The sequence below is a fragment of the Oncorhynchus tshawytscha genome, linkage group LG07 (assembly GCF_018296145.1).
Source record: "Oncorhynchus tshawytscha isolate Ot180627B linkage group LG07, Otsh_v2.0, whole genome shotgun sequence".
Classification (NCBI taxonomy): domain Eukaryota; kingdom Metazoa; phylum Chordata; class Actinopteri; order Salmoniformes; family Salmonidae; genus Oncorhynchus; species Oncorhynchus tshawytscha.
Genome location: NC_056435.1, coordinates 45169913 through 45189761, shown reverse-complemented (window position 1 = coordinate 45189761; position 19849 = coordinate 45169913). Strand labels below are relative to the sequence as shown.

At 40.8% G+C, this 19849-nt stretch overlaps 1 protein-coding gene across 2 annotated transcripts; it reads left to right on the top strand.

Annotated features, from left to right (window-relative positions):
- Positions 1-974: 974 nt before the first annotated feature.
- On the top strand, positions 975-13923 carry LOC112254631 (MAP kinase-activated protein kinase 2). 2 transcript variants are annotated; one of them, XM_042324486.1, is made up of 10 exons: positions 975-1824; positions 5034-5173; positions 5529-5593; positions 5699-5778; positions 5941-6067; positions 6250-6325; positions 7462-7586; positions 7808-7893; positions 8060-8140; positions 13585-13923. In XM_042324486.1, exons 1-10 carry the CDS (start codon positions 1549-1551, stop codon positions 13747-13749), a joined length of 1221 nt encoding a protein of 406 aa, XP_042180420.1. In that variant the 5' UTR covers positions 975-1548; the 3' UTR covers positions 13750-13923. The 2 variants fall into 2 exon arrangements, with proteins under 2 accessions (XP_042180420.1, XP_042180421.1); XM_042324487.1 differs by having other exon boundaries at positions 13557-13757.
- Positions 13924-19849: the final 5926 nt, after the last annotated feature.

The window sequence follows — 19849 nt, the reverse complement described above, 5'->3', positions numbered from 1 at the left end:
AATCACACTTTAAAGAACCAGTAATCACACTTTAAAGCAACAGTAATCACACTTTAAAGCAACAGTAATCACACTTTAAAGCAACAGTTATCACACTTTAAAGCACCAGAAAAGCACTTCAAAGCAACAGTAATCACACTTTAAAGCAACAGTAATCACACTTTAAAGCAACAGTAAAAGCACTTTAAAGAACCAGTAATCACACTTTAAAGCAACATTAATAGCACTTTAAAGCACCAGAAAAGCACTTCAAAGCAACACTAATCACACTTTAAAGCGCCAGTAATCACACTTTAAAGCAACAGTAATCACACTTTAAAGCAACAGTAATAGCACTTTAAAGCAACAGTAATCACACTTTAAAGCAACAGTAATAGCACATTAAAGCACCAGAAAAGCACTTCAAAGCAACAGCAATCACACTTTAAAGCAACAGTAATCACACTTTAAAGCACCAGTAATAGCACTTTAAAGCATCAGATATAATATTGTACTTGCATAGGGTAGTTCAAATACTTTTTTTATGTTGGAATACGGAATATGGTTACTGGGCTATTATTTTGTATGTGAAGGTAATAAAGACTACCACTGACTGACTAGCATTTTTGTCCTTTTCAACTTTTTGTTTCAAGTGTAAGGATAAGAATTGGATGTTAGTGATTGGTTCGTAATGCCTGACGAGTTCCTATGAACAGAGATCTGTATATAATGACGAGATACTAATGTATCCGCCCTAACAATGGGAGTAGTTGTCCCAAAGGCGGGAAGACAGGCGACAAGTTTACATCGAAAATAAGCTCATTGAAACGCATTGGGTTTATTTTGGACAGATTTTGGCGAGAGTGAAAACTCTCGCTTCGCCTCTTCCTCTCTGCTATAAACTGGCAGTGCCTTCTTTACGCGTAGCGGCTCCTTTAAAATAAACGCAGCGTGAATGAATTTGAGCCGTGCTGCGCTGACGTAGGGGACTTTGGTGTAGACCCAGACGAGGGTACAGAAGAGGAGAATAACGGAGAGAATAAGGACTGTTATCCTGGTTTTATTTGGCCTTATTGTTTTGCAGGAAATGTTCTTGGCATTTTGATCAACCAAACTGGACATGCGGTACAAATTTATTTGCTGGGGTAAAATGACCTGTGTTCCATTTATTGAGATACAACATCATATTTTACATAATCAATTGTAAACTATACCACAAATTAGAATGTCCTTCATAGTGACGTTCAAAATGCTTAATTGAACTATTCTAGATATAGAATCTGAAAAGTATTATTCTGTCGATGTGCCAATATTATTATAGAGTAGCTATTCCTCGAAAGAAATAAAACAATTGGGGATTAGTTAGCCTCTTTTTGCGCCATAATCTAAAGTAAAATCGACCAAGGCCTCTGAAAAATATATAACTGAGTCTCAGACAGAGGGAGGGGTTCAGTGACCCTGCAGCCTGACATTGGACAGGGAGGGGAAAAGTGATATATCCCCAGGACACCACTGCCTCTTCTTGCACTCTCTCTCTGTTCCCCTGGAGAGCACGGCAAGAGACACATCATGCAACATAATGGTAATGGGAAGGAGAAGCAGTCGGTGAACCAATCCGACCCTCAGCTCCAGGGGATGACTGAAGGCAGCGGACCACACATCCCAGGCAATGACACCCTAAGCGGTCCCACACTCTTCCAACTGCCCGCTCATTCCCAACTGGAGTTCAAACGCAACGCAGTTACAGAGGACTACAAAATAACAACTCAAGTACTAGGACTGGGTATCAACGGGAAAGTGCTGGAATGCTACTGCAAGAAGACAGGGGATAAATGTGCGCTCAAGGTGTGTGTGTGTGAGAGAGAGAGAGAGAGAGAGAGAGAGAGAGAGACCATCAGTCATCAGACGCAAGTGGAACCATGTATTTTAGGTCTTGCTTGCTTTCTTTTCTTACCCACTGATGTAAATGACAGAACACAGTGGTGATGATAAGGGGGAGAATAGTAATCAATTATTCACTATTCTTTCATCTCAGACAGTCTCCTCCTCAGTCTCTTGCATCTTTCTTATTGGTTGGCTAGTACCAATGGAATCAAGTCCTTTGTCTGATTTGCGTTGGAGTTGTATGAAGGACGCCCACCTTGGATATAATGCTAAAAACATATGATTGCCAGTCACATCCCCAATAATTTACAGTAAATACGTGGGCATCAGTGCACATGCTTGCAGTATAGAGTGTCTGATGTGCAGAAGTTGACATTCGTGCAGGGAAGTTACAGTTACCTGAGTCTCCTCTACTTCCTCTGATATATTTACTGTACCAACAAACAAGACAAAGTTGCCTGTTTCTCTTTTAAAGAGGTCCACGTAAGCACTGATAACACCAATAGATCAGGGCAGATTTAACTGTCTCTCTGTGAGCCGGTTTGGAGAGGAGCCACAGGCGGCAACAGTGCTGCCCTTTAAACTAACTAGATTACTCCTGCACATACAGATCTGGGGAGAGACAGGGATGTACTGTCTGGGACCGGGTCTGCCTTATGCAGAGGGTTTTGTGTTAGTGCCTGTGGTCAATGTAATTTTGTATGGACAATGCCATGCTCTGTCTGGACTGATTCTATGTTCCATCTAGGAGGATTTACTCTGGTGAGGTCCTAAATTAGGGATGGGCAACAGGGACCACAGTGTGCAGACTTTTGTTTCAGCCATGTTCTGATATACCTGATTCAACTCATGAAGGCCTTCAGTTTACTTTATTATTAGTTTAACCTGGTGTGTTTGTACTGGGCTGGAGCAAAAGCCTGCATATAATGCGACCAAAACTGTCCATCCCTGTCGTTAAGTTCTGCCTTGTCATGCACTCTACGCTCTATCTATCCTTCTGGACACGGGGCTCTGTGGTCTGATTAAATGTTGAGTGTTTACTTCCGTCCTTTGAAGGTCAACCACTGAAATAGTGAGCAATTTGGAAACATTTCTACGTCAACTAGTTGTGTAAAACCTGCAAAGTCAGTTAGTTAGCATGTGTGTGTGTGTGTGAGAGAGAGAGAGAGCGACCAGGAATATTCTTAAAAAACAAGAACTGAAACCCCATGAGCCCGCTTTCATTGGAACATTCTCAATCTCCAAAATAGTTCCACATTCTTTTTTTCCAGGTACACCAAAGATAGGTGGATGAAATGTGATAAGGAGGATCAGTTATGGCACATGTGAATACATGCTTGTGTTCTGTTCTGTCAGTGTTTGTGTTATGAACAATGTTTAGGCTGAGTATTAGGTTTCTCCTCTATAAACAGTTTAATCTCAACCTGCACTCTCCTTCCTGTCCCACAATGCACTAGTTCCTGTCATAAACAGTGGAGAGGCTAGTTTCTCTGACTGTGGTGTCTGGGGATATGGGATCCCTCCCAACCTCACATCTAATCCCTTTGCAAGTTTGTTATTACTGGTACATTTTGAATGCACTTGTAAAATGCAGCATTCATTCTAAATGTTCTGCAGGGAATCCTCCTGCAAAGCAAATTTTTAAAAAATTCAATCACTTTGGTGCAATTTTACGTATGTGGTACATATTAAAAACTCTAAGCACAAAAATCTAAACAGAATCTAAACAAAAATCTAAACAGATCATCAAATGGCTCATGTTTTGAAATTCCAAGCACATTTTCAGTTGACCGAGTACAACAAATACCTATGGGACCTATGATTTCTTAATCCGGCTCGGTATGTGCCACCATTTGGAATTATACTGTAGTGTAGTGTACAATGTAGTTAAATAAAGGTTAAATAAAAAATTTAATAATAATATAAAACAATATATTCCACTCATTATCTGAATTTCTGTTATTCACTGTAAGCCGATAGATTTCAAGCAGAGAGACAGGAGAGGCGATACTGTATCAGTTTACAAGTCACGTAGAAAAGGTGATCTTTTTCAATGTTGTATGGGGCAGGAATGGCATACAACGCCGTGCTCCTTTTTTTAATAGCCAACTGTTTTTTACGATTTGTCCTACATTTGTACTCTATAGGGATAATGAAACTGTAAGAATGACATACTTCTCAAAATGCCCACAAACTGTAATTGGATACACATTATAAAAATAATTGTGCTTGTCAAGTTACAGAATTATCAAATGCTGTATGAAATTCTTTCTATTCAGCACTTCAAAAAGAACCGTTTTGAAATGTATACATAACATTTTTTACTATTGGATTAAATGGTAGTTAAAATGACTAAATGGGGAGTCTATCAATATCTGATGTATTGGTGACTAAACTAAATGTATTTTATGGAAAACTTGCATGAATGACTCAGGGATGAAAGATGTGTGAAACCCCAATGAATGCAAAATCAAAGGTTCTGAACATGAAATACAGTTTTCAGTTAAGAGTTTTGTACTTAGAGTTTAGAAAATATACCACTTACATCTGAAAAATGTGCCAAATTGACTGAACAAAAACTGTAATATGAATGAATGGTCCAGGTTTGTATTTCGGATGATGGAATGACTGATATGAGAGTATGGAGAGACTGTGTACGTGTGTGTGTGTTAGAGTGAGAAAGAGCAAGAGTGAAAGAGTGAGAGAAAGAGAAGAGAGAGAGAGAGAGAGAGAGAGAGAGAGAGAGAGAGAGAGAGAGAGAGAGAGAGAGAGAGAGAGAGAGAGAGAGAGAAAGAGAGAGAGAGAGAGAGAGAGAGAGAGAGAAGAGAGAGAGAGAGAGAGAGAGAGAGAGAGAGAGAGAGTGAGAGAAAGAGAAGTGAGAGAGAGCGGTGGGACTAAGATTGGTCACAGGGCTTTTAACCTAATTGAAGCTATTATTATGCTCTTGATCAATTCCTCCAAGTGGCTATAGACAACATGTACGCATGCACACAAAAACACACTCACAGCACATACATGTTGCATGGATACACATTCAAGTTCCAATACAGATACAAGCTGCACCCATCATCATACCTTGTCATAGTAAATACTGTATGTTTCTGAAACCTGCACAGTATTATCTCCCTTCTTTCTCTGTGTTTCTATCCCCACCTCCTCTGTGGTTGCAGATTCTGCATGATAGTCCTAAGGCGCGGCGGGAGATGGAGCTTCATTGGAAAGTGTCGGGGGGTCCGTACATTGTTCGCATCCTCAGCCTGTATGACAACATGCACCAGGGGAAAAAATGCCTGGTTATCGTCATGGAGTGGTAAGGAACACACAGACCACATAAACCAGAATGCATCTGTCTATGATGTATGTATTCTCTCTTAGCTTATCTAGCATGCCAGTCTAGACTTTAAAAACATTACTAGGGCCAGGAGTTTTTCCTGGTCAGGTCACGTGGTCAGAAAATAACTCCTGGGCCTAATGAAAAGCTACACAAACATCAAATGATGCTCCCGCTATCCTTGGTCATTGTCTTTGGGCTCTGTAGATTGGGCTCAGTAATTGCCTAGTAATTGCTAAGGGACACTGCTTGCCTTGTTAAGGGGAATAGCTTTGTTGTCTTGTTAATTTTAAGAAGCTCTGATCAGTGTCTCTTGTTTTACTTCCTGTCTCAGTATGGAGGGAGGGGAGCTGTTCAGTCGCATTCAGGCCAAAGGGGACCAGGCTTTCACAGAGAAAGGTGAGTTATGACGGGGAACTGTGTTGTGTCATTTACAGTGCTCTGTGATTTACGGTGACCCATATGCTCTATGTTAATCAGATTTATGTCATGGCTTTTAATCAGAGGCTTCAGAGATCATGAGGGACATAGGTACGGCCATCGAGTACCTCCACCACATGGACATAGCTCACAGAGATGTCAAGGTGGGACTATACTTCTAGACACACATCACTCACAGACATGTACACCCATGTATCTCTTTCATCTGACACTCACTGACAGGTGTCTTTACCACTGGTGGTTTTAGTGATGATGTACTTATTGCTTTCGTCTTTTTTACACCTCCCTCCACACGCACACAACAGCCTGAAAATCTGCTCTACACCACCAAGGAGAGCAATGGTGTTCTGAAACTGACTGACTTTGGCTTTGCCAAGGAGACCACCCTCCACAACTCCCTCCAGACACCCTGTTACACCCCTTACTATGTTGGTGAGTGGTTGGGTATGTTACACCAGTAGTAGTGTAGTATACTATCCAGATGTGAATGGTGTAGGCTATAACGTTTTATGGTTGACTTTTCCCCACATATTGTCCCTGTCTCTGGCTGTCTGTCTGTCTGCCTGACTAGTTGTCTCTTGGTCTCTATTTGTGTCTGTCTGTCTGTCCATCAGCCCCCGAGGTGCTTGGTCCAGAGAAGTATGACAAGTCATGTGACATGTGGTCTCTGGGCGTGATCATGTACATCCTGTGAGTACCTAGTGTGTCTTTGTGCTATAAGTGTGACAGTAGGTGTGTGAGAATCAAGTCACAGGCTTCTTATTCACTCTCACTCTCCCTACTGTTCCCTCCTGGGCCTCATTCCTACTCTCCCTTCTCTGCACTGCCTGGTACTTCTCTCCCTCCCTTTCAACACTCGGTTCCTCATGGTCCACTACTTGCTTTCTACCTCTCCTTCTCTCGCTCCTTGTATTTAGTATGAATGACTGTGAAAGGACTGTTTAATGACTGTTAAAGGACTGTTAAATTACTGTTAAAGGACTGTTAAAGGACTGTTAAAGGACTGTTAAAGGACAGTTAAAGGACAGTTAAATTACTGTTGAATTGCTGTTGAATGAGTCTTAAAGAACTGTTAAAGGACTGTTAAAGGACCATTATTAAAGGACTGTTTAATGACTGTTAAAGGACTGTTAAATTACTGTTAAAGGACTGTTAAATGACTATGAAAGGACCATTATTAAAGGACTGTTTAATGACTGTTAAAGGACTGTTAAATGACTATTAAAGGACTGTTAAATGACTATGAAAGGACCATTATTAAAGGACTGTTTAATGACTGTTAAAGGACTGTTAAATGACTATTAAAGGACTGTTAAATGACAGTTGAATTGCTGTTGAAGGACTGTTAAAGGACTGTTAAATTACTGTTAAAGGACTGTTAAATGACTATTAAAGGACCATTATTAAAGGACTGTTTAATGACTGTTAAAGAACTGTTAAATGACTGTTAAAGGACCATTATTAAAGGACCGTTTAATGACCGTTAAATGACTGTTAAAGGACTGTTAAATTACTGTTAAAGGACTGTTAAATGACTGTTAAATGACTGTTAAAGGACTGTTAAAGGACTGTTAAATGACTGTTAAATGACTGTTAAAGGACTGTTAAATTACTGTTAAAGGACTGTTAAATGACTATTAAAGGACAGTTAAATTACGGTTGAATTGCTGTTGAATGAGTGTTAAAGAACTGTTAAAGGACTGTTAAAGGACTATTATTAAAGGACCGTTAAATGACTGTTAAAGGACTGTTAAATTGCTGTTAAATGGCTGTTGAGTGACTGTTGAATGACTGTTGAATGAGTAAAGTGTGTGCTGTATCCCCAGGCTGTGTGGATTCCCTCCGTTCTACTCTAACACAGGCCAGGCCATCTCTCCAGGGATGAAGCAGAGGATCAGGATGGGCCAGTACAACTTCCCTAACCCTGAGTGGGCCGAAGTGTCGGAGGAAGGTCAGACTAGAGGCAATTGAATACTGTGGGTTGGGATGGTCTATACTAGAGGTGGAGGCTTCACTGCAATACAAACTTATGTTCTGCTAATTACAAAATATTTTGGAAGGATTTGTCTACAGTTGTGATTTGTAGGTCCTTTGACAGACATCTTGTCTAGTTTACCTGATGTTCATGTTTTATTTGTTATGCTTGTTGACCTATGACCATATCCTCTGTAGCCAAACAGCTGATCGACCAGCTGCTGAAGACAGACCCAAACGAGAGGATGACCATCGGGCAGTTCATGAACCACCCCTGGATCAATGTGAGGGTGCTGCTTACTGCATGTCTGAGAACACTGTCTACGTGCGGTTGATAATATGAGGCTCATTCACACTGTGTGTGTGTGTGTGTGTGTGTGTGTGTGTGTGTGTGTGTGTGTGTGTGTGTGTGTGTGTGTGTGTGTGTGTGTGTACGTTTTGACATTAAAGCAGTCGATGGTGGTTCCTCCTACTCCTCTGCACACATCCAGGGTTCTGACAGAGGACAGAGAACTGTGGGACGATGTCAAGGTGAGTCTAGAGAGCTGTCAAACACTGACACTCTGTGGTATGAAAAAACACTGCATATCAATGGCCCAGTTTAATCTAACACTAACATTAAGAAGCCACTGGATGGTGTTAAACAGTAGATTTGTAAGACCCATATTGCAACTATCTACAGTGCTTGTAGAACATTATCATACCCTTGACTTATTCCAAATGTAATTAATGTTGTTGTGTTGCTGCCTGAATTCAAACTGGATTAAATATATATTTTTTCTCAACCATCTACACACAATACCACATAATGACAAAGTGAAAACATGTTTTTAGGAAAATGTGCCAAATATATTGAAAATGAATTACAGAAATATCTAATTCACATACAGTGGGGCAAAAAGTATTTAGTCAGCCACCAATTGTGCAAGTTCTCCCACTTAAAAAGATGAGAGGCCTGTAATTTTCATCATAGGTACACTTCAACTATGACAGACAAAATAAGAAAAAAAGATCCAGAAAATCACATTGTAGGATTTTTAAGAATTTATTTGCAAATTATGTTGGAAAATAAGTATTTGGTCACCTACAAACAAGCAAGATTTCTGGCTCTCACAGACCTGTAACTTCTTCTTTAAGAGGCTCCTCTGTCCTCCACTCGTTACCTGTATTAATGGCACCTGTTTGAACTTGTTATCAGTATAAAAGACACCTGTCCACAACCTCAAACAGTCACACTCCAAACTCCACTATGGCAAAGACCAAAGAGCTGTCAAAGGACACCAGAAACAAAATTGTAGACCTGCACCAGGCTGGGAAGACTGAATCTGCAATTGGTAAGCAGCTTGGTTTGAAGAAATCAACTGTGGGAGCAATTATTAGGAAATGGAAGACATACAAGTGTAAGGGTTTTCCTTAGGTGAAAGAGGCGGACCAAAATGCAGCGTGGTAGTTATTCATGTTTTTAATAAAGACGACTACACATGAACAGACTAAACAAAACAAGAAAAGTGAAAACCTAAACAGTCCTATCTGGTGCAAACACAGAGACAGGAACAATCACCCACAAAACCCAACACAAAACAGGCTACCTAAATATGGTTCCCAATCAGAGACAATGACTAACACCTGCCTCTGATTGAGAACCATATCAGGCCAAACATAGAAATAGACAAACCAAACACACAACATAGAATGCCCACCCAGCTCACGTCCTGACCAACACTAAAACAAGGAAAACACATACGAACGATGGTCAGAACGTGACAACAAGACCACTGATAATCTCCCTCGATCTGGGGCTCCACGCAAGATCGAGATCAAAATGATCACAAGAACGGTGAGCAAAAATCCCAGAACCACACGGGGGGACCTAGTGAATGACCTGCAGAGAGCTGGGACCAAAGTAACAACGCCTACCATCAGTAATACACTACGCCGCCAGGGACTCAAATCCTGCAGTGCCAGACATGTCCCCCTGCTTAACTTCTTGGATATAGGGGGCGCTCTTTTAATTTATGGATAAAAAAACGTTCCCGTTTTAAACAAGATATTTTGTCACGAAAAGATTCTCGACTATGCATATAATTGACAGCTTTGGAAAGAAAACACTCTGACATTTCCAAATCTGCAAAGATATTATCTGTGAGTGCTACAGAACTGATGCTAAAGGCGAAACCAAGATGAAATTTCAAACAGGAAATGCCCCAGATTTTGAATGCGCTTTGTTCCAATGTCTCCTTATATGGCTGTGAATGCGCAAGGAATGAGCCTACACTTTCTGTCGTTTCCCCAAGGTGTCTGCAGCATTGTGACGTATTTGTAGGCATATCATTGGAAGATTGACCATAAGAGACTACATTCACCAGGTGCTCCGGTTGGTGTCTTCCGTTGCAATTATTGCGTAATCTCCAGCTGCGTGTATTTTACAATTTGCTTCAGAGGAGAAACCAAACTGCCACGAATTACTTATCATCGAATAGATATGTGAAAAACACATTGAGGATTTTTTTCTAAACAACGTTTGCCATGTTTCTGTCGATATTAGTTAATTTGGAAAAAAGTTTGGCGTTGTAATGACTGAATTTTCGTTTTTTTTTCTTAGCCAAACGTGATGAACAAAACGGAGCGATTTCTCCTACACAAATAATATTTTTGGAAAAACTGAACATTTGCTATCTAACTGAGAGTCTCCTCATTGAAAACATCCAAAGTTCTTCAAAGGTAAATGATTATATTTGAATGCTTTTCTTGTTTGTGAAAATGTTGCCTGCTGAATGCTAGGCTTAATTCTATGCTAGCTATCAATACTCTTACACAAATGCTTGTGTAGCTATGGTTGAAAAGCATATTTTGAAAATCTGAGATGACAGTGTTGTTAACAAAAGGCTAAGCTTGTGAGCCAATATATTTATTTCATTTCATTTGCGATTTTCATGAATAGTTAACGTTGCGTTATGGTAATGAGCTTGAGGCTATAATTACGCTCCCGGATACGGGATTGCTCGAAGCAACAGGTTAAGCCAGTACATGTCCAGGCCCGTCTGAAGTTTGCTAGAGAGCATTTGGATGATCCAGAAGAAGATTGGGAGAATGTCATATGGTCAGATGAAACCAAAATATAACTTTTTGGTAAAAACTCAACTCGTCGTGTTTGGAGGACAAAGAATGCTGAGTTGCATCCAAAGAACACCATACCTACTGTGAAGCATGGGGGTGGAAACATCATGCTTTGGGGCTGTTTTTCTGCAAAGGGAGCAGGATGACTGATCCGTGTAAAGGAAAGAATGAATGGGGCCATATAGCGTGAGATTTTGAGTGAAAACCTCCTTCCATCAGCAAGGGCATTGAAGATGAAACATGGCTGGGTCTTTCAGTATGACAATGATCCCAAGCACACCGCCCGGGCAACGAAGGAGTGGCTTCGTGAGAAGCATTTCAAGGTCCTAGAGTGGCCTAGCCAGTCTCCAGATCTCAACCCCATAGAAAATCTTTGGAGGGAGTTGAAAGTCCACGTTGGCCAGCAACAGCCCAAAAACATCACTGCTCTAGAGGAGATCTACATGGAGGAATGGGCCAAAATACCAGCAACAGTGTGTGAAAACCTTGTGAAGACTTACAGAAAACATTTGACCTCTGTCATTGGTAACAAAGTGTATATAACAAAGTATTGAGATAAACTTTTGTTATTGACGAAATACTTATTTTCCACCATAATTTGCAAATAAATTCCTTAAAAATCCTACAATGTGATTTTCTGGATTTTTTTCCTCATTTTGTCTGTCATAGTTGAAGTGTACATATGATGAAAATGACAGGCCTCTCTCATCTTTTTAAGTGGGAGAACTTGCACAATTGGTGGCTGACTAAATGCTTTTTTGCCCCACTGTAAGTATTCACACATCTTTTCTATGACACTCCAAATTGAGCTCTGGTGCATCCAATTTCCTTTGATCACCCTTGAGATGTCTCTACAACTTGATTGGAGTCCACCTGTGGCTAATTCAATTGTTTGGACATGGTTTATAAAGAAACCCACCTATCTATATAATGTCCTGCAGTTGACGCTGTATGTCAGAGTAGAAACGATATCTTGAAGTCTGTGGAACTGTAGTAGATCTCAGTGATTGTGATGATGGGGAAGGCTATAAAACATTTCTAGAGTGTTGAATGTTTCTGGTCTCCACCATTGGCAAATTGAAAAAGTATGGAACTTCCCAGACTCTGCCTAGAGCTAGCTGTATGACCAAACTGAGTAACCAGGCAAGAAGGACCTTGGTAAAGGAGTTGATCAAGAACCCAATGACCACTCTGACAGAACTACAGAAGCCCTTGACTGAGATGGGAGAACCTGCCAGAAGGACATCAGTCTCTGGAGCACTTAACCAATCTGTGATTTGTGGGAGAGTAGCCAGATGGAAGCAACTCCTGAGAAAAAGGAACATGCCATCAGGCCTAGGGCATGGTGGTGGAAGCATCATGCTGTGAGGATGCTTTTCAGTGGCAGGGACTGAGAGTAAGGTAATGATAGAGGGAACAATGAATGGAGCCATGTACAGGCAAATCCTTGATGAGAACCTGCTTCATAATTCAAATTATCTTAGACTGGGTCGAATATTTATGTTCCAACAGGACAATGACCCCAAACATACAGCCAAAGCAACATTGGCTTCAGAACAAGAATGTGAAAGTCCTTAAATGGCCCAGCCAAAGCCCAGACTTGAATCCCATTGAAAATCTGTAGAAAGACTTGAATATTGCTGTTTGCCTCTTTCTATCTAACTTAACAGAGCGTGAGAAAATCTGCAAGGAAGAATGGGAGAAAATCCCCAAATCCAGATGTGTTAAACTGATAGACATACCCAAGACGACTTAAAGGGAAATTGCCTACTAATTGCCTACTTATTTTCCTCTACCCTTTTCATTTAGAAATGTCCCTTTAAAGCTGTAATCCCTGGCAAAGTTGCTTCTACAAAGTTTTGACTCAGGGGTGTGAATACTTACAGTACCAGTCAAACGTTTGGACACAAAAGTTCACGGCAATTGGAACCAAAAATCTCTAATTTGGATTCATCATACCAAAGGACAGATTTCTACCGGTCTACTGTCCGTTGCTCATGTTTCTTGGCCCAAGCAAGTCGCTTCTTATTATTGGTGTCCTTTAGTAGTGGTTTCTTTTCAGCAATTCGACCATGAAGGCCTGATTCACTCAGTCTCCTCTGAACAGTTGTTGAGATGTTGAGATTTGTCTGTTACTTGAATTCGGAAGCATTTATTTCAGCTGCATTTTCTGAGGCTGGTAATTTTCCAGATTGACTGACCTTTAGGTCTTAAAGTAATGATGGACTGTCATTAGCTTATTTGAGCTGTTCTTGACATAATGTGGACTTGGTCTTTTACCAAATAGGTCTATCTTCTGTTTACCAACCCTACCTTGTCACAGCACAACTGATGGGCTCAAACGCATTAAGAAGGAAAGAAATTTCACAAATGAACTTTTAACAAGGCACACCAGTTAATTGAAATGCATTCCAGGTGACTACCTCATGAAGCTGGTTGAGAGAATGACAAGAGTGTGCTAAGCTGTCATTAAGGAAAAGCGTGGAAGCTTCGAAGAATCTCAAATATAAAATATATTTTGTTTTGTTTAACACTTTTTTGGTTACTACATGATTCCATATGTGTTATTTCATAGTTATGATGTTTTCACTATTATTTTACAATGTAGAAAATAGTAAAAATGAAGTGTGTCTAAACTTTTTACTGTTACTGTATGTAAATTAGATATTTCTGTATTTCTTTTTCAAGAAGTTTGCACAAATTTCTAAAAACATGTTTTCTTTTCACTGTCATTATGGGGTACTGTGTGTAGATGGGTGAGCATTTTTAGATTCAGGCTGTAACACAACAAAATGTGGAATAATTCAAAGGATATGATTACTTTCTAAAGGCACTGTATCTGTACTGTCTGGATCCAGGAGGAGATGACCAGTGCTCTGTCCACCATGCGTGTGGACTATGACCAGGTGAAGATCAAAGATCTAGACACGTCCAATAACCCACTGCTCAACAAGCGACGCAAGAGACCTGCTGCTGGGGGTTTGAGGGAGAGGAGTGAGGAGGGGGAGGTGGTGCGTGATTAGGAGGAGGATGCGCAACGGTTTGCAACAGCCAGTGAAAGGCTGAGGGGAAAGGAGAGCGAGGAGGGGAGGGGATGTTTTATTAAAACCTCTAGGCTACTGATCTTGTGTTTATATTGCTTATTTTATTAATTCCTCACAGTTTTTTTAAAAGTCAGAATACAAACACCCCAATATTCAAAGCCTTTCTTTTGAATTAACGTAATTACATCTCCCTCAAATGCTCAACTGCTTTTTATACGACCGGTGTGTCTAATCCTGAATGCTGATTGGTTGAAAGCGCATTCCAGTGGGGGTTTATTCCACAAATTACCACCAGCTAAATCAATGACGTTAAAATGCCTATTTACTCTGTTCCATTTGACGGAGCATTCCACTGTCTCATCATCCCAGGCGAGAGAGAGAGGCAGGCAGCGTTTCTCAGCCAGTCGAAATAATGAATCAGCTGGCATCATTTTTAGGGATATATACAAAGAAATGTCAATTGAAAAAAGGTCAAACGAAAAGAAGTGCAGCTAGTTTGCAGACTTTCCAGCTTCAGTTTGAAGTTGTGTGAGCTGTGTTGTTGGCTAGCTCCTCTGAACAACAGTGTCCTGACGAGAGAGCACATTTTCTATGCCAGGCAAAATCATACTTCATTAGCTCATTGTTATGGATGTGTCCAAATAAATGTCACTAGAAAACAGCTTAAACAAATGCATCTACTGTTATTATTCTGTCTGCACTGTTTGACGTGACTGTAAATTAGCCGTAGTTCGCTAGCTAGCAAGCAAGGGATAAAATGTTTTTCCAGCCAAAGATAGGAGTCACAAAAAGCAGAAATATGGATAAAGTTAATCACTAACCTTTGATGATCTTCATCAGATGACACTCATAGGACATCATGTTACACAATACATGTATGTTTTGTTCGATAATGTGCATATTTATATCCAACAATCTCAGTTTACATTGGCGCGTTACCTGCAGTAATGTTTTGATTCCAAAACATCCAGTGATTTTGCAGAGAGCCACATCAAATCCCAGAAATACTCATAATAAAAGATACAAGTGTTATTCACAGAATTAAAGATAGACTTCTCCTTAATGCAACCGTTGTGTCAGATTTTTTTTAAACTTTACGGAAAAAGCATAATCTGAGTACGGCACTCAGAGCCCCATCCAGCCCAAAAAATATCCGCCATGTTGGAGTCAACAGAAGTTAGAAATAACATTATAAATATTCACTTACCTTTGATGATCTTCATCAGAATGCACTCCCAGGAATTCCAGTTCGACAATAAATCAAATCAAATTTATTTATATAGCCCTTCGTACATCAGCTGATATCTCAAAGTGCTGTACAGAAACCCAGCCTAAAACCCCAAACAGCAAGCAATGCAGGTGGGTGTAGAAGCACGGTGGCTAGGAAAAACTCCCTAGAAAGGCCAAAACCTAGAGAGGAACCAGGCTATGAGGGGTGGCCAGTCCTCTTCTGGCTGCCGGGTGGAGATTATAACAGAACATGGCCAAGATGTTCAAATGTTCATAAATGATCAGCATGGTCAAATAGTAGGTCTGGGACAGGTAGCACGTCCGGTGAACAGGTCAGGATTCCATAGCCGCAGACATAGATCCAGAGTTCCTCTGTGGAGATGGGAGAACCTTCCAGAAGGACAACCATCTCTGCAGTACTCCACCAATCAGGCCTTTATGGCAGAGTGGCCAGATGGAAGCCACTCCTCAGTAAAAGACACATGATAGCCCTCTTGGAGTTTGCCAAAAGGCACCTAAAGACTCACAGACCATGAGAAATAAGATTCTCTGGTCTGATGAAACCAAGATTGAATTATTTTGGCCTTTCTTGAACTTCACTGTTGGTTAAGGGCTTGTAAGTCTACACTTGTATTCAGCGCATGTGACAAATAAAGTTTGATTTGATTTGAATGCTAACCGTCATGTCTGGATGAAATCTGGCACCATCCTTATATTGAAGCATGGGGGTGGAAGCATCATGCTGTGGGGATGTTTTTCAGTGGCATGGACTGGGAGACTAGTCAGGCAGATCTCCTCTAGAGCAGTGATGTTTTGGGGCTGTTGCTGGGCAACACAGACTTTCAACTCCCTCCAAAGCTTTTCTATGGGGTTGAGATCTGGAGACTGGCTAGGCCACTCCAGGACCTTGAAATGCTTCTTATGAAGCCACTCCTTCATTTCCCGGGCGGTGTGCTTGGGATCATTGCCATACTGAAAGACCCAGCCATGTTTCATCTTCAATAGGTATGGTGTAGGTATCTTCAGGTATCTTAGGTATCTTCAGTAGGTATGGTGTTCTTTGGATGCAACTCAGCATTCTTTGTCCTCCAAACACGACGAGTTGAGTTTTTACCAAAAAGTTATATTTTGGTTTCATCTGACCATATGACATTCTCCCAATCTTCTTCTGGATCATCCAAATGCTCTCTAGCAAACTTCAGACGGGCCTGGATATGTACTGACGGGCCTGGATAAGCAGGGGGACACGTCTGGCACTGCAGGATTTGAGTCCCTGGCGGCGTAATGTGTTACTGATGGTAGGCTTTGTTACTTTGGTCCCAGCTCTCTGCAGGTCATTCACTAGGTCCCCCCGTGTGGTTCTGGGATTTTTGCTCACCGTTCTTGTGATCATTTTGACCCCACGGGGTGAGATCTTGCGTGGAGCCCTAGATCGAGGGAGATTATCAGTGGTCTTGTATGTCTTCCATTTCCTAATAATTGCTCCCACAGTTGATTTCTTCAAACCAAGCTGCTTACCTATTGCAGATTCAGTCTTCCCAGCCTGGTGCAGGTCTACAATTTTGTTTCTGGTGTCCTGTGACAGCTCTTTGGTCTTGGCCATAGCGGAGTTTGGAGTGTGACTGTTTGAGGTTGTGGACAGGTGTCTTTTATACTGATAACAAGTTCAAACAGGTGCCATTAATACAGGTAACGAGTGGAGGACAGAGGAGCCTCTTAAAGAAGAAGTTACAGGTCTGTGAGAGCCAGAAATCTTGCTTGTTTGTAGGTGACCAAATATTTATTTTCCACCATAATTTGCAAATAAATTCATTAAAAATCCTACAATGTGATTTTCTGGATTTTTTCCCCTCATTTTGTCTGTCATAGGTGAAATGTACCTATGATGAAAATTACAGGCCTCTCTCATCTTTTTAAGTGGGAGAACTTGCACAATTGGTGGCTGACTAAATACTTTTTTGCCCCACTGTATGCCCCCTTTATTTATCCTATGGTTCTGACATGGTGTACAGGGAGAATACTGTAAGAGCGGCCCATGTTCTGAATTCTGTCGCTGTACTTTTCAGAAGTGCTGAACAAATAGTTATATTAACTACGTCCATCATTGCTCACTCATTAACGTCTTAATGGAAATTACTGATTGCCTCTTATCCACTCATCGTTCCCTTATGCCATAGTTTGTACATCTCAATTGTTATAGGCCTATTGCTTATATAGGTCTATCTCATTAGTATCTTATCAATTTAGGCAATGTTGGAATGATTTCATTGTTTTGCTTTCTTTGTGTATTATAATTTGCTCATGGGCTTTTCTTGACGAGGAGGAGATACTATATGTTGTTGGGCCAGTTAATATTACAAGGGCTGTTTTCTGTGCGTCGGTATGGTTGTATATAAAAGTGGATCCTCATGATTGTATTTTCCTTCCTTTTAAGACCACATAGGCCTAATAAAATACTTCAAATGGTAGGCTAACCACATCTCTCTCTCTGTGTGGTGACTTAAAGGATAGTCAAGTTAAGGCCTCAATATCTTGCTGATTTTATCTGAACTAACATTTATCTGAATTTCTGTCTGTGTCCATTTTGAAAGTGCTGAACGAATAAGCCTAACTTGTCGCGGCCCATTTGTTTGCACTGGCTTATACTTAGAGCTAAGTGGTAATGATATAAGAATAAACATGAATTTCGGGACATGAATTTAATGATGTTTGTGGGTCAAAACTCATTTTGGCATTTGTTATAATTGAAGGAGAATGTGGTTCTTATCCACATACACAAATCCACAAGGAGTCAGTAGTAACCACATTTGTTTAAGCAAGTCAGCCATATCAGCTGTGGTTTTTAAAAAGGCAGTAAATGAGGCTGTATTAACTGTTTCGCTGACAGACAAGGCACCGCTGAAAGCCAGTTGTAGCGGTGGTAAGGATTCACTCCATGTTGCTGAAAAGAAAGCTCTGCTGTTGGTACAGCTTTAGGCAGGTCCTAACAGTTTGTGGGCACCGTTTGTCACCGTTACAGTGCAATGAATGTATTGTTTAGTGTTGTGGCTTTCCTGGCATGCATAAAACATCATTTTTTTTGTTTGCCCACCAAGATATACAAGCTAAAATCGGCACTATATGGGCTACATTTCTGTCTAATTTGTGACACTACGCAATGAGCGTAACCTACAGTAAGCCATGCCACCACTTCTCCAGGCGCGCAATATTTTCTGTGGGAGAGTTTCAGAAAAGCAAACTAAATAGTCCTATACTACTGTGACACACAAAATGTAGTGTAGGTCTTATCTGAAATGCAGCCATATACACAACAACTGTTATTTTGCACACAAGAAAGCAAGCGATGTTGAAGAGAAGCCCCATGGAGACTGGTAGCCCATGATGCGCTCATTAAAACAGCACACACCATAACCATGATTCAGGACCATAGACAGAAAGCTACTGCCAGTCAGCACAATGAAAGGATGTGCTGCCAATTTCAGTACCACCAAAGTGGACATCCAGGACAATAGGAGCAACGCACTAGGCCTCACCTCAGAGCACAACCAATAGGCTACATTGGTTATTGTCCCTATACCCATAAAATAACGCAAAGCTGATGTATCATGGTCAGTTTGTGTTCACGGAATCCCTTCTTCGGGGTGGAGAAGGAATTTTCACACATTGCTGTAGATGCCCCTAAAGGTAATCCATGTTTCAGTGCCAACAGCATTGCTGACAAAGGCCCACTGTATCTTTGAAGAACACTGAGTGGGGTCCATTTGTTCTTGCTGGCTATGGTTGCAATTTCACTTTTCAAGAATGTGCGAGCCACAATAAACTCAGCTTCCACTGGTGCAGTTTTGGTTAGATTCATGGCACACAGAGATTCCGCCAGTTGATTATTTTCTTCCCTAAATTGTGATGACATTTTCCCCAGCACAGCATCCAAAGTGCTAAAAAACTGTCGTTTACACTCCCTCTTGTCTCCATCATCATGCTGAACCACTGTGCTTTCAACTACATACTCTTGCAGTTTTACTCATGAGTCTCCATCAATTGCTTGGAGCTGGTGTGCTCATGCCCTCTTGGCATGCCTCCCAAAGCGTTTTGAATTTAGCATCACATCACAGTTTTTCAATGCACCCATACATACTGCAAACAAGTTTTACACCGGTGTGCAGATCAGTTGCTTCAGACTGCAATAACTTGTTAGGTGGGTTGAGGAGCCCCAGGATTTTGTGTCATATTGATAGAATAATTTATATGTTTTAAGATAATGGCTAAAGTGTTCCACTCTGAAACTGTGTGAAATGTATTAGAATTATAAGACCATAATCTAATAATGTGTGTGTAAGACAAGTTAAGACAAAAAACATTGTGTTACTATGTAGCAAGGTGAGAAATGTATAGTTGACACAACAAAGGACAATTGAACTATAGAGGACCTAGTTATAACTCTGAAAACTGACAACAGGAAAGAGGCCCCTTCAAAGGTCCCTCTAATCTAGGGAGGAGAGGAACGGCTAGAAACTGCTAGGCTGGTAGAAAAGTGATAAACTAGGAATGTGAACTTTGGAAAAATACAGCCCACCTAAAGAGAGGTGGAGTTTCTACTGATGTGAGTTCATGTGTGTGTGTGTGTGTGTGGTATAAAAGGCTATGTGCATTGTATGATTTTCAGAGTACTCTCTGAATAAAGGATGGTTCTATTGCAGACTGTGAGCTTTGTCTAATTCTTCATTAACCAGGGTCTTACAAACGTCTGGGAATTGGTCAAAGTTATAGTGATTGTTGAGTTAAAATTCTCGTCACACATATTAGCATCGAACTTAAAGCTTGGCTCTGTCACTGCTTTCAATAAGTCTGT

Coding starts and splice junctions, on each gene's coding strand:
- LOC112254631 (XM_042324486.1), top strand. CDS start 1,549: ATGCAACATAATGGTAATGGGAAGGAGAAGCAGTCGGTGAACCAATCC. Junction 6,068..6,249: donor TTACACCCCTTACTATGTTG/GTGAGTGGTTGG, acceptor TCTGTCCATCAG/CCCCCGAGGTGCTTGGTCCA. Junction 6,326..7,461: donor GGCGTGATCATGTACATCCT/GTGAGTACCTAG, acceptor CTGTATCCCCAG/GCTGTGTGGATTCCCTCCGT.